General features: G+C 38.6%; 1 protein-coding gene across 6 annotated transcripts in view; it reads left to right on the top strand.

The window, feature by feature from the left end:
* The window catches only part of PHLDB2 (pleckstrin homology like domain family B member 2), a 247,294-nt gene that overhangs the window by 165,614 nt on the left and 61,825 nt on the right, over positions 1 to 19,855 (top strand). For all 6 annotated transcript variants that reach the window (XM_047792739.1, XM_047792774.1, XM_047792765.1 and 3 more), the window contains one exon: positions 9,588 to 9,971. In XM_047792739.1, the coding sequence (XP_047648695.1) occupies positions 9,588 to 9,971 (384 nt within the window). The remainder of the gene's footprint in view (positions 1 to 9,587; positions 9,972 to 19,855) is intronic.

Genomic DNA, 19,855 nt, shown 5'->3' with positions numbered 1-19,855 from the left:
AATACAGACCCAGAACTTTAGAAGTCTGTCTTTTGCATCAGATCATGAAGACCAAAGCCTAAACCATGTTAGACAGAGATTGCGATTTTTAAAAATTGTCTTGGAAGAAAGGAAAATGTAGTTACTTTTCGTAACAGCTCAAATAAAGAAGACGCATTTATTGTTTCTTTTGAATTTCTCTCTGTAAAACTCTATAGCATGCTTTTAAAATTTCAGTGCACAATATTTCCCATGAGATGTATCTTCCCTAAATAGTTGCATTGCAAAACTTTGAGTTGATGTTTGATAGCCTGCCCTCTTTTTTTACACATTAGACTTTTCTGCTTTTTTTACTCTAACAACTTCTTCATGCATTAAAAAAAAAAAGAGTTCCTTTTATTTTTATAGAAATAGACTTTCAAATGTGAAGATTAAGTTTTGGTACCTCTCCTGCACTGGTTTTGATTGAACAAAATAAAATATTACATAAAATTCTAAAAGAGTTTCAACAGGTTGTGTTTTGTGGCCTGGGATCTTTCAGGGAAAGCAAACAAACCAAAAACCAAAAAGATCCTCCGGAACGTGGTTAAGCCAAGGTGAAAATGTAAACAAATGACAGTACTATGGGACGTTTGTTTTTTCATGTTTCCTTTAATGGTATGGAACAATAGCGTAGTTTCTTTAACAGAAGGGGCTCAGGCACCATGTAGATTTTCTTCTGAAACACTATCCATGTAAGAGGAAAAATATCTGGCATACTTTTCTTAGACACTGTGGAAATTATGATTACACTGATCACATGAATTTCTTTTCCTTACAGTGAAGTTTTTCAGTCTATAGGGAGAAAGTGTATTATTTTCCCCCTTAAATTTTCTGAGTAGAAACAATAATGTTATGGAGTCATTCATAATGGGCATTTTCTTTCAAATGATATCTTGTAATACATCACTATAACCCTGATATTTTATAAAAGTAAAACTTCATCACTCGTTTATCTAATTTTAAATGGCAAAATGATGCAAAAAGGCATCAGCAAAGAACTGAAATGCAGAAGGTCCTAGTTTCTGGTCATTATGGTTGGAAATTAACTTGAGTCTGCATAACAAATGCAAGGAATAACTGGAGGTGGGCAAAGTAAGTTGAAAAAACGTTTTTGGAGTGAAAAGTAATGGATTAATTTAATCAAGTGATAGTATTTTGGGGCATATCTGATGTAAACAAAGATAAAAAATGTTACCTCAGTATATTATTATATATATAATTCATATATATATTTTAATATGTGTAAAAAGTTTCATATAATTCATATAATTATATATTGTTAAATTATTAAGTTTATTAATAGCTTAAATATATCCCATAAATGTATTAATAATTAAATATATTATATAATTATATTTATACATAGTTTTTATTTAAAGTACAAGCTCCTACCAGAATAGGGTAACAAATAGAAATAATAGGAGAGGCAAGTGTGTTTTAAGGGAGCTGTTGACACACCAGTGAGTAATAGTAATTCTCAAAGAAGTGGTCAGGAGTGTGAGGATCGCTTTATGAAATAAGATGAAAAGAACTGACTCTCTTTGGGTTTGAGCACAGGCAGGATATGATAAGCTCCTCAGGTATTTGAATGAGGCACGTACTCACAGGGCAGGGACACTGATTATCTCCAGTGTTTCAGGTGGAGCCAGGGCTAATATGGACCAGAAACCTGGCTTTTATGTTGGGGGAAAGTGTGCACTGAATAGGAGATGGATTTTTTGGAAGGCAGTTCTTTCTAGAAGCTACTCTACTGGACTTATACTGCAGGGAATATATGTTGCTCTGTATTGGTGGGAATAGAGGGACTGAATGGCAGTTAGAGGCAAAAGAGTCCTTCATCCCTAGGTTACTGTGGAGACTGGGCTTAGGCAAATGATCTACCATGGGGAGGAATTTTCGGCAGTGAGAGAATTCTCTCTTTTCCAGACTGGCAAAGGAACCAAATAGATTTGTGAATTTCCAGGAAGACATTCAGCTGCATAACATATTTTCCTGTATTCTCTTTGCCTGAAAACAACTGGGTTTTTTAGGTTTGCTTGTCAACTAGTGTTAGAGATGGTTCCCCAGGACCAATAAGATAGTGACCTGTTTTATGTGAAATTTTTGATGGAAACCATCTCTAATCATGACTAACAAACACTGAGCACCTGCTGTGTGACAAGCACCAATTTTAAACTTTATGGTATAAAGTGTATAAAATGTTCTCATGCACAATTCTTTCTTGATTTCTCCAAGAACTTTAGCGTTGGTGCTAATTTTACCATCTGTTTTATAGACCAGGTAATGGACTAGAAAGGTTGAACTTGATTTAAAAAAAAAAAATTCTATGTAATGGATCTGATAAGTGCCAGAACTTCCAATCCAAAAACACTTAGTTGAACTTAATACAGATTCTGCTGGGAAAGTCCAGTGGTTCTGTGGAAGAAAGAAGTCAGTTTACCCTACAATTCATTAAAATATAAGATGAGATAGAGTTACTGAGCCTTCTTCATGAAAATATTTTTATTTCAAAGTGCTTCTCCTATTTCTGGTCATTTTGCCCCTAATTTTCCTGGAGGAGTGGGAGGTCCCCCCTTCTCTTACAGGACAACCTGTCAGCACAAAGCCAGGGCACCCTGCCCCAGACTGCACAGGAGTGGGAATGATGGCAAGAGAAATGTTGAGCATCAGCAGCTTCTTTGACTTTGGGAGTGAGGGGTTGTGGGCTATGAAGGATGGATGGGAAGTAGAAGGGCAGAGCTGCTGTGTGATCTGATGAGGAAAATTTATTGTTTATTTGGGGTTGGGGCAGAGAGGAGGTTTCAGTATATTTTCAGACAGAGGAAGAGTCAATAGAAAGGAAATGAGACTGTGGGAGAAGGGGTAATTGATGGGTGCAGTGGTATAGGCACAGGACTTTGCTTTAGAAAGACTTAGGGACTCTCCTTAGATAACTGAGCTCATTCTTTTATTGTGTTCACTGTGTCCCAGACACCATTCTAAGTGCCATGTAACTTAGAACTCTATTTTTTGACTATAGTCATGTAACTATCTATCTATATTGTTTAAATCTTCATGACCACCCTATAAGATAGTTACTCTAGTAATCCCCTGTTCTATACATGAGGGACTAAGACTCAGAGAAGCTTAATGACTTGTCTGGGGCCACACAAGTAGCTCTGGAACCAGCATTCAGACCCGAGCAGTCTGGCTCCAGCGTTCATGCTCTTAGCCACTATCATTAAGGAGGTTAGGGAGGACCAACTAGCTAAATATGATAGAGGAGGGAAGTTTAGCGAATTCAAGCAAGATGGCCTTGATCTCCTTAGGCACTGCATGTGCATTTGACTGTACTGAGTGTATTTGAGAAGCAGATACTGAAAACTCACTGAGTAGTAAACTAGTGCCTTAGTTATTTGTGTATGTCTTACTTTCTGTCAGTGCTTGGCTATCCATTACTATGGAGAGAGAATGGGTGTCCTTGATAAGAACATCCTAACAGTAACCTGTGTATACCATGTGTTTGTTGATCACTTAGTAGCTGTCACATTATTCAGAACTCTCCAGGTAACTTGCAGTTGCCTCCAGAACAGATACAGTCACACAAAACCACAATTCTTTCACTTGTCAGATACTCCTCTTTCCAGCTCAGCCCTTCTCATGGGACATATATGCACATCTCTTTAAACTCAAGGTGGCAGAATAAAGCACTTTCCTGACCACAAGCCTGAAGGTAGACTTCCCAGCCAACCTATAAAATTAAATATCTTAGCTCGACTTTATACTGACTTGCATGAAGAGCATCTGAAAAACAATAAAAACCCCTTACTTATATATACAGTTTCTTAATCATATCATTTGTCCTCAACTGATTAAAAACAATACCAAGGCAATGATTGGGTAAGTGTAAGGCCAACTACAAGGTTAAAGGACTCTGTCTCCAAGACTGGCCCTCACTTCTGACACTAACTGCAAGTTCAAGGTGTTCCCCAAACCACGTTCAGGTTCAGTAATAGAGAGACTTACAGAACCCACTGAAAGCTATTATAGTCACAATTATCATTTGTCACTGGAAAAGGCTATAGATAAAAATCAGCCAAAGGAAAAGAGTCAGAAGTTTCCAAACATGAAGCTTGCACTGTCCCCAGCTTTTGGAGTCAGGATATGTTACTCTACTTGCACTGAAGTTTCCAAATGTGAAGCCTTCTCTGTCCCCTCCCTTTGGAGTTGGGATGTATTACCCTGCTCACATTGGTGTATGACAGCACATGTGGAGTGTGCCACCTGGAAAGCTCACCTGAGCTTAAGTGTCCAGAGTTTTTATTAGACCTCATTACATATGTATGACTGATTGCCTGTGTGGTTAGTTAATCTTTGTCTTCAGGGTGATTGACATCCTATGACCTAAAGCACCCACATGGAGTCACATGGTTGGTCCTTCTGGAGTGGCCAGCCCCCCACCCGAGGACTATCTGTTGTGGTCAACCTTGCCCTCATGAACAGAAACACTTGTTTTACATATGGCATAGATTACTTTCCAGAAGCCAACAGCAGAGACAGACCTCTCTTTGGGCAAATTTTTATAACTGAGTGAGTTTATCTCCAAAGCTTAAAGCAACATAGATCTGTTTTCTCCTTCATACCTCATGACCAGCATGGGTTGAATGAGGCCCCTGTTCCATGTTTCCTTACTCAAAGCCCAAGCTGATGGCGCCAACATCATCTGGAGCATCAGTCTGCTGTGACAAAGCCAGGAGTGTAATGAATCCTGTGCTGGCTGTTCAGGCAGAAATGACACATGTGCTTCTTACATTTCTTTGGCTGATGCAAGTTTGACTGTCATACCAGTTTGGGGGTTGAGAAGAGAAGAACCATTTTAATCTGTGCCCAGAAAGAAGAGGACTGATCCTAACAGCCCCAGGGATTTATCTGTACCCTTAAGAGATTTAGGGATTGCAGTTGCCTCCAGAACAGATACAGTTCAGAACAGATATAGTTGCCTACAGAACAATAGGCAACTGTGTGTCTATAGGTCTATAAACCAATAGATACACAGAAAAGACTTTTAGCCATTGCTTCTGTTTTTTCTCCTTACCGACCTACCTAGTTGAGGCATCACAATTTGGTCATGAAATCCTGGAAAGTCTGCTTACTTGATGTCAGCTCCTGCTTTTCTCATTCTGCTTCCTTTTAGACCAAGGAATCTGACTTTCCAGCTTTTCTCATTCTCTTCACTTTTGGACCAAGGAATCTGATTCTCGCCAATGCACCCTGTGAATTTATTTCCAAAGTATGTTTAGGGTATTGGGATCTGTTGAGTCCTGATACAAAGAGAAGGAAATTTGGCCCATTTCTTGCAAGTACCTTATCTCTCTTCCTCCAAAGGACTCCATCTTTCTAGCCACATTGTAATTGTTGATCACTGAGCATATTATGTAATCCATAACTCTGTGCCTTTGCTTATATGCTTCCTTTACAAAAATGCTCTGCCCACCTGTACAACAGACCAGAAAGACTCTTATTTATCCTTGAGACTCAACTCAAGTTTCTTTTTTTTTTTTTTTCTTTTTTCTTTTTAAGACTGGACCTGTGGCATACAGAAGTTCCCAGGCAAGGGGTTGAATTCCACCTGCAGATGCCAGCCTATGCCACAGTCACAGCAACGGCAAATTTGAGCTGCATCTGCGACCTATACTGCAATGTGGAGCAATGCTGGGTCCTTCACCCCCTGAGGGAGGCCAGTGATTGAGCCTGCATCTTCACAGACACTATGTCAGGTTCTTAACCCACTGAGCCACAATGGGAACTCCACCAAGTTTCTTTTTGAGAATTTTTGTGTATTACTTTCTCATAAAAGAATCCATAGGTTTTCTGTACACTTCTGATATCACTGTGTATTTAATTGATTGCCCATTTATGCTTCTTGTGAAAAATTTGAGGGTAGAATCGCTATCTTTTTTTCATCTTTATATTCCCAGTGCACTATCAGACAGAGAGTAATGATAGATTTTTATTGAGCTGAAGTTAACAGAAGAGAGGTGTCATATTTATCAGTTAAAACTGGTCCTCTAAAATAGAGAAGAATCTTTTCACTACATTCTTTCTAACCATGTAAAGATTGACTTTTTTTATGTAGTAAATGTCCCAACATATTTAATTATAAAAGATGGGTTTTAACAAAAATTTCATCTGTGCGTTAATCTAGGCACTTGGTTTTCTGCATAATTTAGACTGGCTGCTGTTGATTTCGAGGGGACTGGATGGATTCAGGAGATGGATAAGGTCCCTGACCAAGGGCTGTGAACTGCACTGACACAATGCCAGACACATTCCTCAGAAAATGAAAGAAGGCTCTGAAGTCAAAAGACATACACTCAGCCCACACCTTTTTTCTTTTTGTTTAACCACTAAGGGAAAGAATTGTGCACCATTTTCTTCATCTATTTGTTAAACTCTTATGTCCCCTTCAAAGCTTTCTTTGCTATACATGGTATATGGGACTGGAGGAAAGGGAAAATGGAGAGGGAGGGGAAAAAATGTACTTTAAATCATTTAACTCAAAGTTACCTACATGCTATGCCCTTGACATCAATGTTTTGGGCCATCTAGATATTTAGGCTCTCTACCCGTGCCTTTTCAAGAGAACATGCAGTAGATTGTTGGTTTGGAAGGGTGGCTAGGAATTGGAGATCTCCAAGAAGGTAGCCTCCTAACTTAGCGGGCTGTCAGGTGAAGCATCAAAGAAAATTGAATTTTAGGAAGAATGCCACACGTCTCAGGTTGCCAGTCCCATTTTGCACTGCTGCCCCAGCACAATTATTAATAGTGCCCTACTCCGTTCTTGAAAGTGTCCTTTGTGGAACAGTCACCCTGTTTTAGGTCTTGCAGAGTGGAGGATATTGGCGTAATCAATGGGAAGGGCAAATGAGGGCTCAAAGCTGAATTATGAGGGCAAATTCTGTTCAGGGTTTTCCTTAAAAGGCTCCTCATGGTTTCTTCTGATGCACTTCTCATCATCAGTTTATTTTTCTTTGGCACGGCTCTTATGGGGCCACCGTGTCTCGGCATGACCTGGATTTCTGCTAGACTCGTGGGCAGTAATGCTGCCTGTGTGTGTGATTCAAGCCTGAACAGACTGGCTGTGAATGGGGTGATAAGAATAGAGAGAAGCACATACCCGTAGACCAAACTTCCTGTGCACTAGCCTTTGAATGCTGTTTCTCCGTCTGAAATAGCATTCATCTTCAGACTGGGATCATTTATTCCCTGTGGAGTTAAGCAATAGCACTGGCAGCAAAAGAAACTATTTTGGGAAGGAGCTGTGGGAGAAATTTTGCTATGTATTCCAGGGAGGGCAGAAGTACCTTGCATGCTTTTGTGGACCACGCTGTTCATTAGCACCCTAGTAAATAGAAATTAACAACTTTCTGGTAATCCCAAATGTAATGACTGTCAAGGCGAATGCATAGACACTGTCATCAATAAGATTAGCAAAGACTTGAGTTTAGATGCTTCAACTTAATGCTCCTACATAGTAGAAACAGAACTGTTCTTTGGAGATTAGCCTCTAATGCAGATGCTTTTGAGAGTGAGTAAAATGTAACATCTTGTTCCCATCCCCTTCCTCACATACACCCTTGTGGTTGTTCTTGCCCATTCCCATGTAGACATTTCTAGATTGTTGGGAGAAGTTTAAGTAAGGCAGTGAATGCTGTCCCCCTCCACCCCCTGACTCCCTCCCCGCAAAGCTGAGGTGGGTAGGGCTTGGCAGCTGGTGGTAACTGCAGAGATAAATAAGCACCAGGGCTCCTGCGTGGACAGGGCGCAGACGCGTCTGCCGTGAGGTTGTGCAGCTGAATGCCTTCCATGCATGAGGCCATGAGGATGGAGCTGCAGCTGGAGTCCAGAAGTTCAGGCAGTGAAAGGGAGGTGGGGCTTATAAGAACCAGTTTAATAGTCCCTTTGATCAAGCTAGTGCATTTGGGGGTTGGGGAGAGTAATTTAGAGGACAGATAAAAGTCATTTTATGCTATTTTGTCATTTAATGGATGTATTTAATGAAAACCAGGGAATTATGTTGGTCTGTTCCTATTTGACTTTTCTATTTGGTACTCTTCCACTAATAAAGCGTGAAGTGCCTTCAGAGTTTGCTCTTTACACATTTGCTGCAATTAGAACTTAAAAACAGCAGCCCAGGGCTGCTTAACGTTTTTCTAATTTGTTACTGGTAACCAGTTTAGAAAATGTTTTTCTATGGAAAGCTTTTGAATTCTCTTTTCAATGTGATAGATGTAATCCCATCAGATGTTTTTTGCTATTTGTTTTTCTTTTCACTTTTGTCATTGGAATTGATGTGAGAGGTGAAGATACTGAGGTTCCCCACCCCAAACAGTGCTGTCTAGGCTTATGATAAGCATTTTGTAAATTATATCCCCTTGTTTGCAAATATGGTAAATTTATTTATAATCAAAAATCATAAATATCTACCTGTTTTGCATGGAGAGCCTGGTGAATTGTCTGTTAGTGGTACTATTATAGACATCAGTTGTCTGTATGTTGATTTTTTAAAACAAATCAAGTATCATTTTATTTTCCAGCTAACTGAATCAAAGACCTAATGATCTCAGAATTTTAAATATGTTGATGTCTTTCTCTGTGGGCCTGGTGTTAAATATTCTTCATTTTCTTGCAGCATTCTTTTTTTAAAAAATCATTTTAATTGAGAGTTCCTGTTGTGGCTCAGCAGGTTAAGAACCTGATTAGTATCCATGAGGATGCAGGTTCAATCCCTGGCCTTGCTCACTGGGTTAAGGATCCAGCATTGCTGTGAGCTGCGGTGTAGATCGCAAATGCAGCTCAGATCCGGCGTTGCCATGGCAGTGGTGTAGGCCAGCAGCTGCACCTTCAATTCAGTCCTAGCTTGGAAACTTCTATATGCCACAGATGCATACAGCCCTTAAAAAAACTCATTTTAATTATTCATGTGAGAAATGGGTGGAAAAGACCTCTATGTGATAGTGAAACAAAAAAGTTTTGAAAAATTTAAAGCATTTCAAGAAAAAAATTTAAGACCTAGTTACGCCTTTTCAATTAAAACATTTTTAAAGTACCATGCTCCTTTCATGTGTCTAATAGTAGAATATTTCTATAGAAAGTTAGCAAGTTAATTTTAAGTGCAAATTTTAGGTCTACGGTGATGAAAGAGCTAGGTATTGTTGAAGGCAGATACTGGAGGGAGGAAGGAGGTGAAGATTTTAAAAAGGAGATGAAAAAAACCTTTGAAATATTTGGAGAATTGATAAATTAAGAAAAGGCTCACTGAGTGCCAATATGTGCTGGAATCAGCACTGGGCTGTATAGCTAGAGGGGACAACCAGAATTGAGTTTTGGAGGAAAATCAGGCACTGTTAATCCGGGCTTCATCTGGACTTTTAAACCGGTCCATTAAAGATGATAGACTAACAGGAGCTGATTGTCTGTGGGATTATTTGTGGGTTGAAATCACAATAGTACTAGCCTCTTCAGTCTTGTTATTTGGAGCTGTCCCCTTCCACCCACTCACTGCTCTTGCCTCCTCTATGTTCCAGGAGAGACAGCGCCTGGAGACCATCCTCAGTCTCTGTGCTGAATACACAAAGCCTGACAGTCGCTTGTCCACTGGCACCACTGTAGCAGATGTGCAGAAAATCAATAAGGAGCTGGAGAAGCTGCAGATCTCTGACGAGGAGTCCGTGTTTGAAGAACCCCTGGTGAGCCCTGAAGCCAGGTACAGATGCCACCAGAAAAGCTCTCTCCACGATGCAGACCTGGCAGGCTTCGGCAGCCTCAGTCAGAGCAGCGCCAGCTTCCTTCCCCCCAGGAGCGCCAGGAACGAGGAGCTGCTCAGGGACCTCACCAGGACTCCCCCACCGCCCTCTTCTGCCTTTGTGAAAGCTTCCGGCGAGTCCACTTATTTAAGTATCCTACCAAAGGTAAAGCCAGCTGAACACAGGGATTAGGATTTAGGGCTTGGAGCATGCATCTGCCCTGGCCTAGATGTTAGAAGTTTTATCCTGCTTCTTTTCAGTGAAACTTCAATTTAAGAGGTTATTGCTAAGCAAGGTGTAGCAAATTAGGGTGTTTATTGCAAAGTAACAAATTTGCACTCTAGAAAATGTGGCAGTAGAGAAAAGTAGAAAGAAAAAAAAAATTCTCAGAGTTCCCGTCGTGGCTCAAGTGGTTAATGAATCTGACTAGGAACCATGAGGTTGCAGGTTCAATCCCTGGCCTTGCTCGGTGGGCTAGGGATCCAGCGTTGCCACGAACTGTGGTGTAGGTTGCAGATATGGCTTGGATCCCAAATTGCCGTGGCTCTGGCATAGGCTGGTGTCTACAGCTTTGATTAGACCTCCAGCCTGGGAATCTCCATATGCTGCAGGTGCAGCCCTAGAAAAGAAAAAAAAAAAAAAAAAAAATTCTCTTCTTTCCACCCTCCTGTAGTTGTATACCTGAGAGATAAACACAGTTATCCGTATCTTTAACACAGATTAAAGTGTCTTCCATGCCTTCCCAATATTTCTGTGCATTTACAGCCATGTATCAAAAGCATAGACACCCATACACACACACACAGTGTTCTGCATGATTTTTTTCCCTCACTGAATGTCTTGAGCATCTTTATAAATTACTATAACAACTCTGCTTCATTCTTATTAATGATTGACTAGTAGTCTGTTTCTTGGAAATACTATTTAAAGTGTTTCTAGTTTTTTACTAATAAAATCTATATGCAGCAAATATTCTGGAATATATATTTAGCACAATTGTGCAAATGTATCTGTAGGATCACTCACTAAAAGTGGAATTGATAGGTCAGAGTTTGCATGTTATTCACTTTAAGCAGTATTTCCAAATTATACTCTCAAAAGACTTTGTATTTCTGGGTGACACTTTCAGTTACAATTATACGTGCACCTTGTTCTTCATACACTTGCCATAGTTGCACATTATCAAAATTTTCTCTGCAGGCCAGAAGGAAGAGTCACTACATATTTAAAATGATGAAAGGGAAAAACCTACAACCAAGAATACTGTACCCAACAAAGCTCTTAATTAGAGTTCATGGAGAAATCAAAAGTTTTACAGGCAAGCAAAAGCTAAAAGAATTCAGCACCACAAAACCAGCTTTACAACAAATGCAAGGAACTTCTACATTCATAAAAGATACTGGCTGTAGGGGAAGCAAAATTTCCTATTTGCTAAGTTAATTGTGTTTTAATTTGCTTGCCTTTAATTATGCATAAAGTTGTACATCTTTTCATATTTTCAGTTGTTAGCTTATATCTTGACATGCTCATGTTCTTTACCGATGTTTTTGTCTTTGGGACACCTTTGTTTATTTATTATTTATTTAAATTTTTAAAAAGTATTGTTGATTTAAGTTCTATATTAGTTTCAGGTGTATGGCATGGATTCAGTATTTTTCTAGATTATACTCCATTGAAGTTATTATAAAATGTTGGCTATATTCTCTGTGTTGTACAATATATTCTTGTATCTTATTTGTTTTATACATGGTTGTTTGTATCTCTTAATCCCTACCCCTATCATGTCCCTCTTCCATTTCTCTTCCCACCTGTGACCACTAGTGTATTCTCTATATCTGTAAGTCTGTCTCTGTTTTGTTATGTTTGTTTGTTTTATTCTTTAGATTTCATATATAAGTGCTAACATGTATCTCTCTTTCTCAGGCTGACCTATTTCAATACCATAATACCACCTCCCCAGGTCCTGTTGTTGCAAATGGGAAATTTTCATTTTTTATGACTGAGCAATATTCCGCTGTCTATATATCCACCTCCTCTTTATCCATTCATTTGTTGATGGGCACTTAGGTTGCTTCTGTATCTTGGCTATTATAAATGATGGTGCTGTTAACATTGGGGTGCATATATCTTTTCAAATTACTGGGGTTTTTTTCTTTGCTTTGGATGTATACCCAGGAGTGGAATTGCTGGATCATATGGTAGTTCTCTGTTTAGTTTTTTGAGGCACGTCTGTATACATTTTTCCATAGTAGCTGGACCAGTTTACCTCACTACAACAATGTACTAGGGTTACTGTTCTCCATATCTTCACTAACATTTGTTGTCTATGATCTACTTGATAATAGGTATTCTGACAAATGTGAGATGATATGTCAGTGTGATTTCGATTTACGTTTTTCTGATGATTAGCAATGTTGAGCATCTTTTCATGTGTTTCTTTGCCATCTATATATCTTCTTTGGAAAAATATCTGTTCAGGTCTTCTGCCCATTTTTAAATTGTTTTTTGCTTTTCTGATATTGAGTTGTATGTTCATTAACCAGTATTAACCAGTTATTAGCCAAATCATTTACAAATATCTTCTTCCATTCAGTAGATTGTCTTTTCACTTTGTTGATGGTTTCCTTTGCTGTGCAAAAGTTTTTTCAGTTTAAATAGGTCCCACTGTGGAGAAGGTGTAAATTAAATTTGGTGGAGACTTTAAGGTTTTTGTATATATGGTTGGCTTATCTGCAAACGTGACAGTTTTACTTCTTCTCTTCCAATTTGAATGCCTTTTATTTGTTTTTATTCTCCAATTTCTGTGACCAGGGCTTCCAATACTATGTTAGATAGAAGTAGTGAAAGTGGGCCATCCTTGTTTTCTTCCTGATTGCAGAGGAAAACCTTTCAGCTTTTCACCATTGAGTATGATGTTGGCTTTGTTAGGGTGGTCATAAATGGTCTTTATTATGATGAGATATGTTCCCTCTACACTAACTTTGATGTGATTTTTTTTATCATGAATATACACTAATTGTGTCAAATACTTTTTCTGTGTCTATTGAAATGATCATGTGATTTTTAATCTTCTATTTTGTTAGTATGGTGTATCATGTTAGTTGACTTGTGAATATTGAGCCATCTTTGCATCACTGGTATAAATCCTACTTGATTATGGTGTGTACTTATTGCCATTTTTTTGCTTGTTTTCTGGTTGCGTTTTTAGTTTTTAGTTTTTTTGTTTTGTTTTGTTTTTAGGGTCACACCCATGACATATGGAAGTTCCCAGACTAGGGGTCAAATCGTAGCTACAGCTGCTGGTCTCTGCCACAGCCACAGCAATTGGGGAACCAAGCCATGTCTGTGACCTACACCACAGCTCATGACAACGCCGGATGGCTGACCTACTGAGCAAGGTGAGGGATAGAATCTACATCCTCATAGATACTAGTTGGATTCATTTCCACTGCACCATGATGGGAACTCCTTTTAGTTTTTTTTTTTTTATTATTATTTTTTATTTTGTTCCCTCCTGGCCCAATAATTTTCTTTAGTGATATGCTCGTGTCCTTTCTCTAGTTTTTGTGATTTGTGGATACCGTGGAGTTTGTACAATAGTCCATAATTATATCTACTTGTTTTAAATTGATAATAATTTAAGTTCAGACACATTCTAAAAGGTCTGTTTTTTTAATCCCTTCCCCCACATTTTGTAGTTTTGATGTCATATTTTACATCTTCATGTCTATCACTTAACTTTATTGTAGTTGATATTATAATTTTTGTTTTTTAATTTTCATACTTAATTATTTAAGTGGTTGATCCATGGCTTTTACTATATATTTACTAAATGTCCCACTGCTGGGATTTTTCCTTTCCTATAAATTCTCACTTCTTGTAGCCTATTCATGTCCACTTGGACAAGTTTAGTGCTTCCACTTGGAAAAGTTTAGTGTTTCTTTTAGGGTTGCTTTACTATTGAAGAACTCTTAGTTTTTGCTTATCTGAGAAGTTCTTCTTTTTTTTTTTTTTGCCTTTTCTAGGGCTGCTTCTGTGGCATGTGGAGATTCCCAGGCTAGGGGTCTAATCGGAGCTGTAGCCACCGGCCTATGCCAGAGCCACAGCAGTGTGGGATCCAAACTGCATCTACAACCTACACCACAACTCTCGGCAACACCAGATCCTTAACGCACTGAGCAAGGCCAGGGATCAAACCCGCAACCTCATGGTTCCTAGTTGGATTCTTTAACCACTGAGCCATGTTGGGAACTCCTTATCTGAGAAGTTCTTTGTTTCTCCTTCACTTTTAAATGATAACCTTGCTGGGTAGAGTATCCTAGGTTGCAGGTTTTTCCCTTTCAGGATTTGGAATATATTATGCCATTCTCTTCTGGCCTGCAAAGTTTCTGCAGAAAAATAAGCTGATAGCCTTATGGGGCTTCCCTTGTATCTGACTCTTTTTTTTTTCCTCTTGCTACCTTTAAAATTCTCTCTTTAGCTTTAAATTTTGCTGTTTTAATTATGATAAATTTGCATTGATGTGAGTCTCTTGGGTTCATCTCGTTTGGGACTATCCATGCTTCCTGTACTTGGAAATCTGTTTGCTTCTTCAGCTTTGGGAATTTTTCAGCCATAATTTCATCAAATACATTTCCCCCCCTTTCTCGCCTCTCATTCTGAGACCCCTATAATGTGAATTTTAAGACACTTGATATTGTCTCAGAGGTCCCTTAATCGTTTTTTAGAATTTGTTTTTCTTTTTGCTGTTTTGATTGGGTAATTTCCTTATTCTGTCTTCAGATTGCTTATGTGTTCTTCTGTTATCATCTAATCTGTTAATTCCTTCTAGTGTGTTTTTCATTTCAGTTATTGTATTGTTGAACTTGTTTTTTTGAAATATCTCCTAGTTCTTGGGAGTTCCCGTCATGGCCCAGTGGTTAACGAATCCAACTAGGAACCATGAGGTTGCAGGTTCGATCCCTGGCCTTGCTCAATGGGTTAAGGATCCAGCACTGCCGTGAGCTGTGGTGTAGGTTGCAGATGCGGCTCAGATCCTGTGTTGCTGTGGCTGTGGCTGTGGCATAGGCCAGCGGCTACAGCTCTGATTCGACCCCTAGCCTGGGAACTTCCATATGCCACAGGAGCAGCCCAAGAGATGGCAAAAAAAGACAAAAAAAATAAATTTCTAGTTCTTGCTAAAATTCTTACTATATTCATCTTTAATTTTTTTTTTTTTTCTTAAACTTTAGGGCCACATCTGGGCATATGGAAGTTCTCAGGCTAAGGGTTGAATTAGAACTGTAGCTGTGACCTATGCCACAACAACAGCAACTCAGGATCTGATTGCTTCTCCTCTCTTCCTGCCTGACTCTGTGTGGATCTTTACAGCCTTGGTTGTAGAAGACTCTTTCTTCCAGACCCTGTTTGTGTTGAGCAAGAGTTTCTGCACGTGTAGATATACTTTTGATATGTTCATAGGGGAGGTGAGCTTAGTTTCCTCCTACTTTGCCATCTTGATCCCCCTTGTCTTCCTCTTCACCCATTTAAAGAGAGTTTTGTCTTGTTTTTACTCAGTAGTAGGAGCTGTTGCTGGAAAGGAAATTAGTATTTTATTATGAATCATCTTTCCTTTGAATTTATTAATGATTGTTTTTGATGTATAGGAGTTTAGCATTTTTCTTTCTTTCTTTTTTTCTTTTTAGGGCTGCACATGGAAGTTCCCAGGCCAGGGGTCGAATTGGAGCTATAGCTGCTGGTCTATACCACAGCCATAGCATTGCAGGATCTGAGCCATGTGATGTACACCACAGCTCATGGCAATGCAGGATCCTTAACCCAATGTGCAAGGCCAGGGATGGAACCTGTGTCCTTGTGGATACTTTGGGTTTGTTACCACAGAGCCACAACAGGAACATCTGGAGTTTAACATTTATATGAAGTCATAATTATTACTTAGTTCTCTGGTTGTTTGCTGATCTGAAAATGCCTTCCAAATTTGAGGATTTCTTAAAAGGAGTTCAAGGAAAATCTTTTGGTATTATTTTTTTTCACACAGGTTAAGAATATTTTTTTCTATAATATAAATAATTCCTATTTTCTGGAAAGATATCTTTCCAGAAACCTCATTAGAATAAAATCAGAGTACCAAAAATAGTAAATAAGAGAGAAAAGCAGGTACCATAATCACAAGGATTTATTTATTTAAAGATAAGTTGGTTTGATTAATTAATTTATTTAAGTAACTCTGACCATTAAATTTCTTGGCAAAGAACCAAAGAGCCAAAAGTAAAAAGATACATTATAGTTAGATTTTTATTATAAGAGAAAGACACATTCTGGATTCTTTAAGAGAGGATATTATCATTGTACTAAATTCTGCAAGTATTTTATCACATGAAGTGTTACTCAGTGGAGTGTGTCTTTGTTTTTATTTTTATTTGGCTGCAATAAGACTTTTTCACTGAATGTTCCTAGTCAAAAATCCTTTCCTATCTATTGAGTTCTCTCACAGTATACATCAGGACTCTGGACTTGCAGTCCTTCTTTCTTTTAAAGATCACATTTCCTTACTCCTCCTCAGTGGAGAGTAATTCTGAGTAGGACATCTGTCCCTATTGCTAGAAAGTTGCAACTTTTAGAAACTAGGATCTGGCGTAGAAATCAAAAGTTGTTGGTGTTGAGGCAAAGTAAATGGCCCGTCATTTGAACATTTGAGCTGTTATTACCAGCCATTGGGGTTCCTTCACTGCCTTTTCATCTTGGATCCATATATATTTCTTCCTTCGTGGAGATCTTCGAGACTTTTGATGAAACAATGAGCTGTGTACTTTCTCTAAGGACTAACTTTTGGGAGACAGGTTTCCTCCTGAAGAGGGCTGCGATGATCTGTTGAGGGTGTAAATGAGCAGATCATGGCAGATGTTTTTCATTGCTCCAGTGTGCTTTTGTGAAATAGGAGGCCTCTGAAGCTAAGAGCAGCCTCCTTGTGGCAAGCAGTGAAAGACTGTGTCTTTAGAGACAGAAAACATCAAGGACACATCTGGGTACCACACAGCAGCTTAGACAGAGTGCAACTGAGAGAGCAATGGGTTCCAGGGAATGAATTTTTCATTTATTACTTTTTGAAGATAGACATATGTTACCTTAAGACAAAAGGTAGAAGAATCTTAAAAAAAAAAAAAAAAAAAGCCCTGATTGTTTGTTTTAAGTACTCTTCCTCTTTGAGGAACCTTCTCATTGGATTATTTACTTAACAAAGTTCACTGTTTGTTATTAATCTATATGAGGATTAATGGAGAAGAGAGGATGTGAAAAACTCTCAAAGCTGATTTAATGAAGCAGGTTTTAATGATATTTAGGAAGCCTGTGATTTACCATTCTGAACTTTGCTTTACCTGACACTTAGAGATGCAGATGAGCTTGGAAATATGCTCATTTTAATTGGCTTTTGTGAACCTGGCTACCTCCACCTGAGGTGGAAGCTGAGAATAGCTCACTTGTCTCTCTTTTTTCTTGTCATTTTATTAAGGTGTAATTGACATATAGCACTGTATAAATTTAAGGGGTGTAGCATAATGACTTACGTATTTTGCAAAATGCTTACTGCAGTAAACTTAGTTAATATCCATCACCTCATGTATTTGCCAAAAAAGTGTTTTTTCCCTGTGATGGAAACTTCTCGGAGTTCCCTTCATGACTCAGCAGTAATAAACCTGACTGGTATCTATGAGGATGCGGGTTCTATCCCTGGCCTCACTCAGTGGGTTAACAATCTGGTGTTGCCGTGAGCTGTCGTGTAAGTCGCAAATGTGTCTTGGACCCCGAGTTGCTGTGGCTGTGGTGTAGGCTGACAGCTGCAGCTCTAGTTAGACCCCTAGCCTGGGAACTTCCATGAGCTCCAGGTGCAGCCCAAAAAAACAAAAAAGAAAAGAAAGAAAAGAAAACCTCTTCACTCTTCTAAGTAATCATTGTGTCTACAATGGGAAGTCCTCACACTTGCAACCTTCTCTGGTCTCAGGAGGTTTCTAAGAAGAAATCTTCAAGAAAAAGCGGGGAGCGGGGTTAGATGCAAAGTGTCTGGTCTCTGCTGTCTCCTGTCTCCCCTTTGTGTGTGTGTGTGGTTTAAGTTACCTCGAAGAGAGCATATTTGGGGATGCACATACATGTGTTTTTATTAAAACATGTCACTTTCAGTGGAATCCTATCCACTACAAATTTTAAAATTATGATTAATTTTAATTTTTTTTTTAAAACCCGGACAGATTAAAATTACACCTTTCTCTGTCACCATAAAACTAAAGCTATTTAGTGGCTATCACACCCCCTTGGCTCTCTATTTTTTTTTTTTATTTGGATATAAATGAGTATGCTCATCCCATTCTATCACAACCCAGAGTTTTAGGGTGACTCTTGAAGATTTTGCTTTTTCTAAATGACTTTGATAAAAGACAGTCTTTTCCTAGATAGCATTTATTGCTACAGACGTAACTCTCAACTTGTCTATTACTCAATACACTTTTTGATAAATTTTCTAGAAAGTTTTTCAGTGATACAGATACTTGTAATTGCCGCTATTACCCATCTTTGTAGTTTTGCAGATTGTTCAGTTTTTATTTTCTCTTGATGATTTGCTTCCCCTAATAAGAGATACTTATTTTTAAACCATGTTGGCAGTTGAAACCTAATATGAAATGCGGACCCGACAGGATACTGGCCTTCTTGAGGCTTTCCTGCTAGGATTACTCATCAGTGATTTTTGGAATGCCTTTCACTGTTGCAGGCATTCCTCATGCCTTACAACAGGCACCAGAGTATTAGGACAATGAGATTCATTGTCTGTGAAAAAAGGTCAGTGGTTGTTTTATTAGCTGATAAGATACTGGATTAAGATGACCATTTAAAAGTTAAATGCCAACAAACAAACAAACAAACAAACAAACAGAAAAGCTAAATGTCAAAGCCTGGAAGGCCTGCAGTACCTTTGTTCTAATCAACCTGTGATGCATGACCTCTCAATGGTTTAATCTCCTTAAGGAACAGCAAAGTAGGGTAAAGAATGTGAATAAAGAATAAAGAATCCAACATGGGAGTTCCTGTCGTGGCGCAGCAGAAACAAATCCGATGAGGAACCATGAGGTTGTGGGTTCAATCCCTGGCCTCGCTCAGTGGGTTAAGGATCCTGTGTTGCTATGAACTGTGGTGTAGGTCGCAGATGTGGCTCGGATCTGGCATTGCTGTGGCTGTGGCTGGCCGACTGGACCCCTAACCTGGGAACCTCCACATACCATGGGTGCGGCCCTAATAAGACAAAAGACAAAAAAAAAAAAAAAAAAAGAATCCAACATGATGCCTGTCTTCTTAAAGTAATTTTTTGGATTTTTAAACACATTAAATGAACTTAGGTACACAAAATTTTAATGGTTTCTTTGGTTAATTTGAATATTCCTTTCAGTTGTTAGTGAGTAGTCTTCAATAATTTATTTATCTAGGCTTCTGTTTTCAATTTTCAATTGTGAAATTATATAATTATTGACTTACTGGTATAAAGAGTTGCTTCTTTTTCAAAGAGAGATGAAATTAAATAAATAACATTCCAATACTGACACCCCTTGACTTAAAGAAAGGCAAAGTTATCTAAAATAACTATCTGAAATTCTTGAAAGAAGACGCTGTTTTCAATTCACTATATTTCTTGTCTTAAAATAATCAGCAGTCACATTCTGGCCATGTGTATGATCTAAATATTTTTTTATTTTCTTTCTGGGCATTTGTCATAATTCTGTTCAGGGGTGTAAGTATGCCATCTCTTAGGTAATTACTTTCATAAATTTCTCATTCCATGTTAAGAAGAACTCAGTTTTTCCTTGCAATAATTTTATGAATAATGACCAGTATCCTATTTCATGACACAAAAGCCCATTGGCCCAGTTAGTGTCTTAATCTCTATATAGGAAGAAGGTCCTATAGGAGAAACACTAGTGAGTAGTGTGCTCACTCAAAAAGTGAAACATGAGCTAATATTAAGTGTGTGGTTTTAAATCATTCTGGGGGTCGCCAAAGTAATAAAG

This window comes from Phacochoerus africanus, chromosome 1 (assembly GCF_016906955.1).
Source record: "Phacochoerus africanus isolate WHEZ1 chromosome 1, ROS_Pafr_v1, whole genome shotgun sequence".
In the NCBI taxonomy this organism is placed as follows: domain Eukaryota; kingdom Metazoa; phylum Chordata; class Mammalia; order Artiodactyla; family Suidae; genus Phacochoerus; species Phacochoerus africanus.
This window is presented reverse-complemented; position numbering and strand designations above follow the sequence as displayed.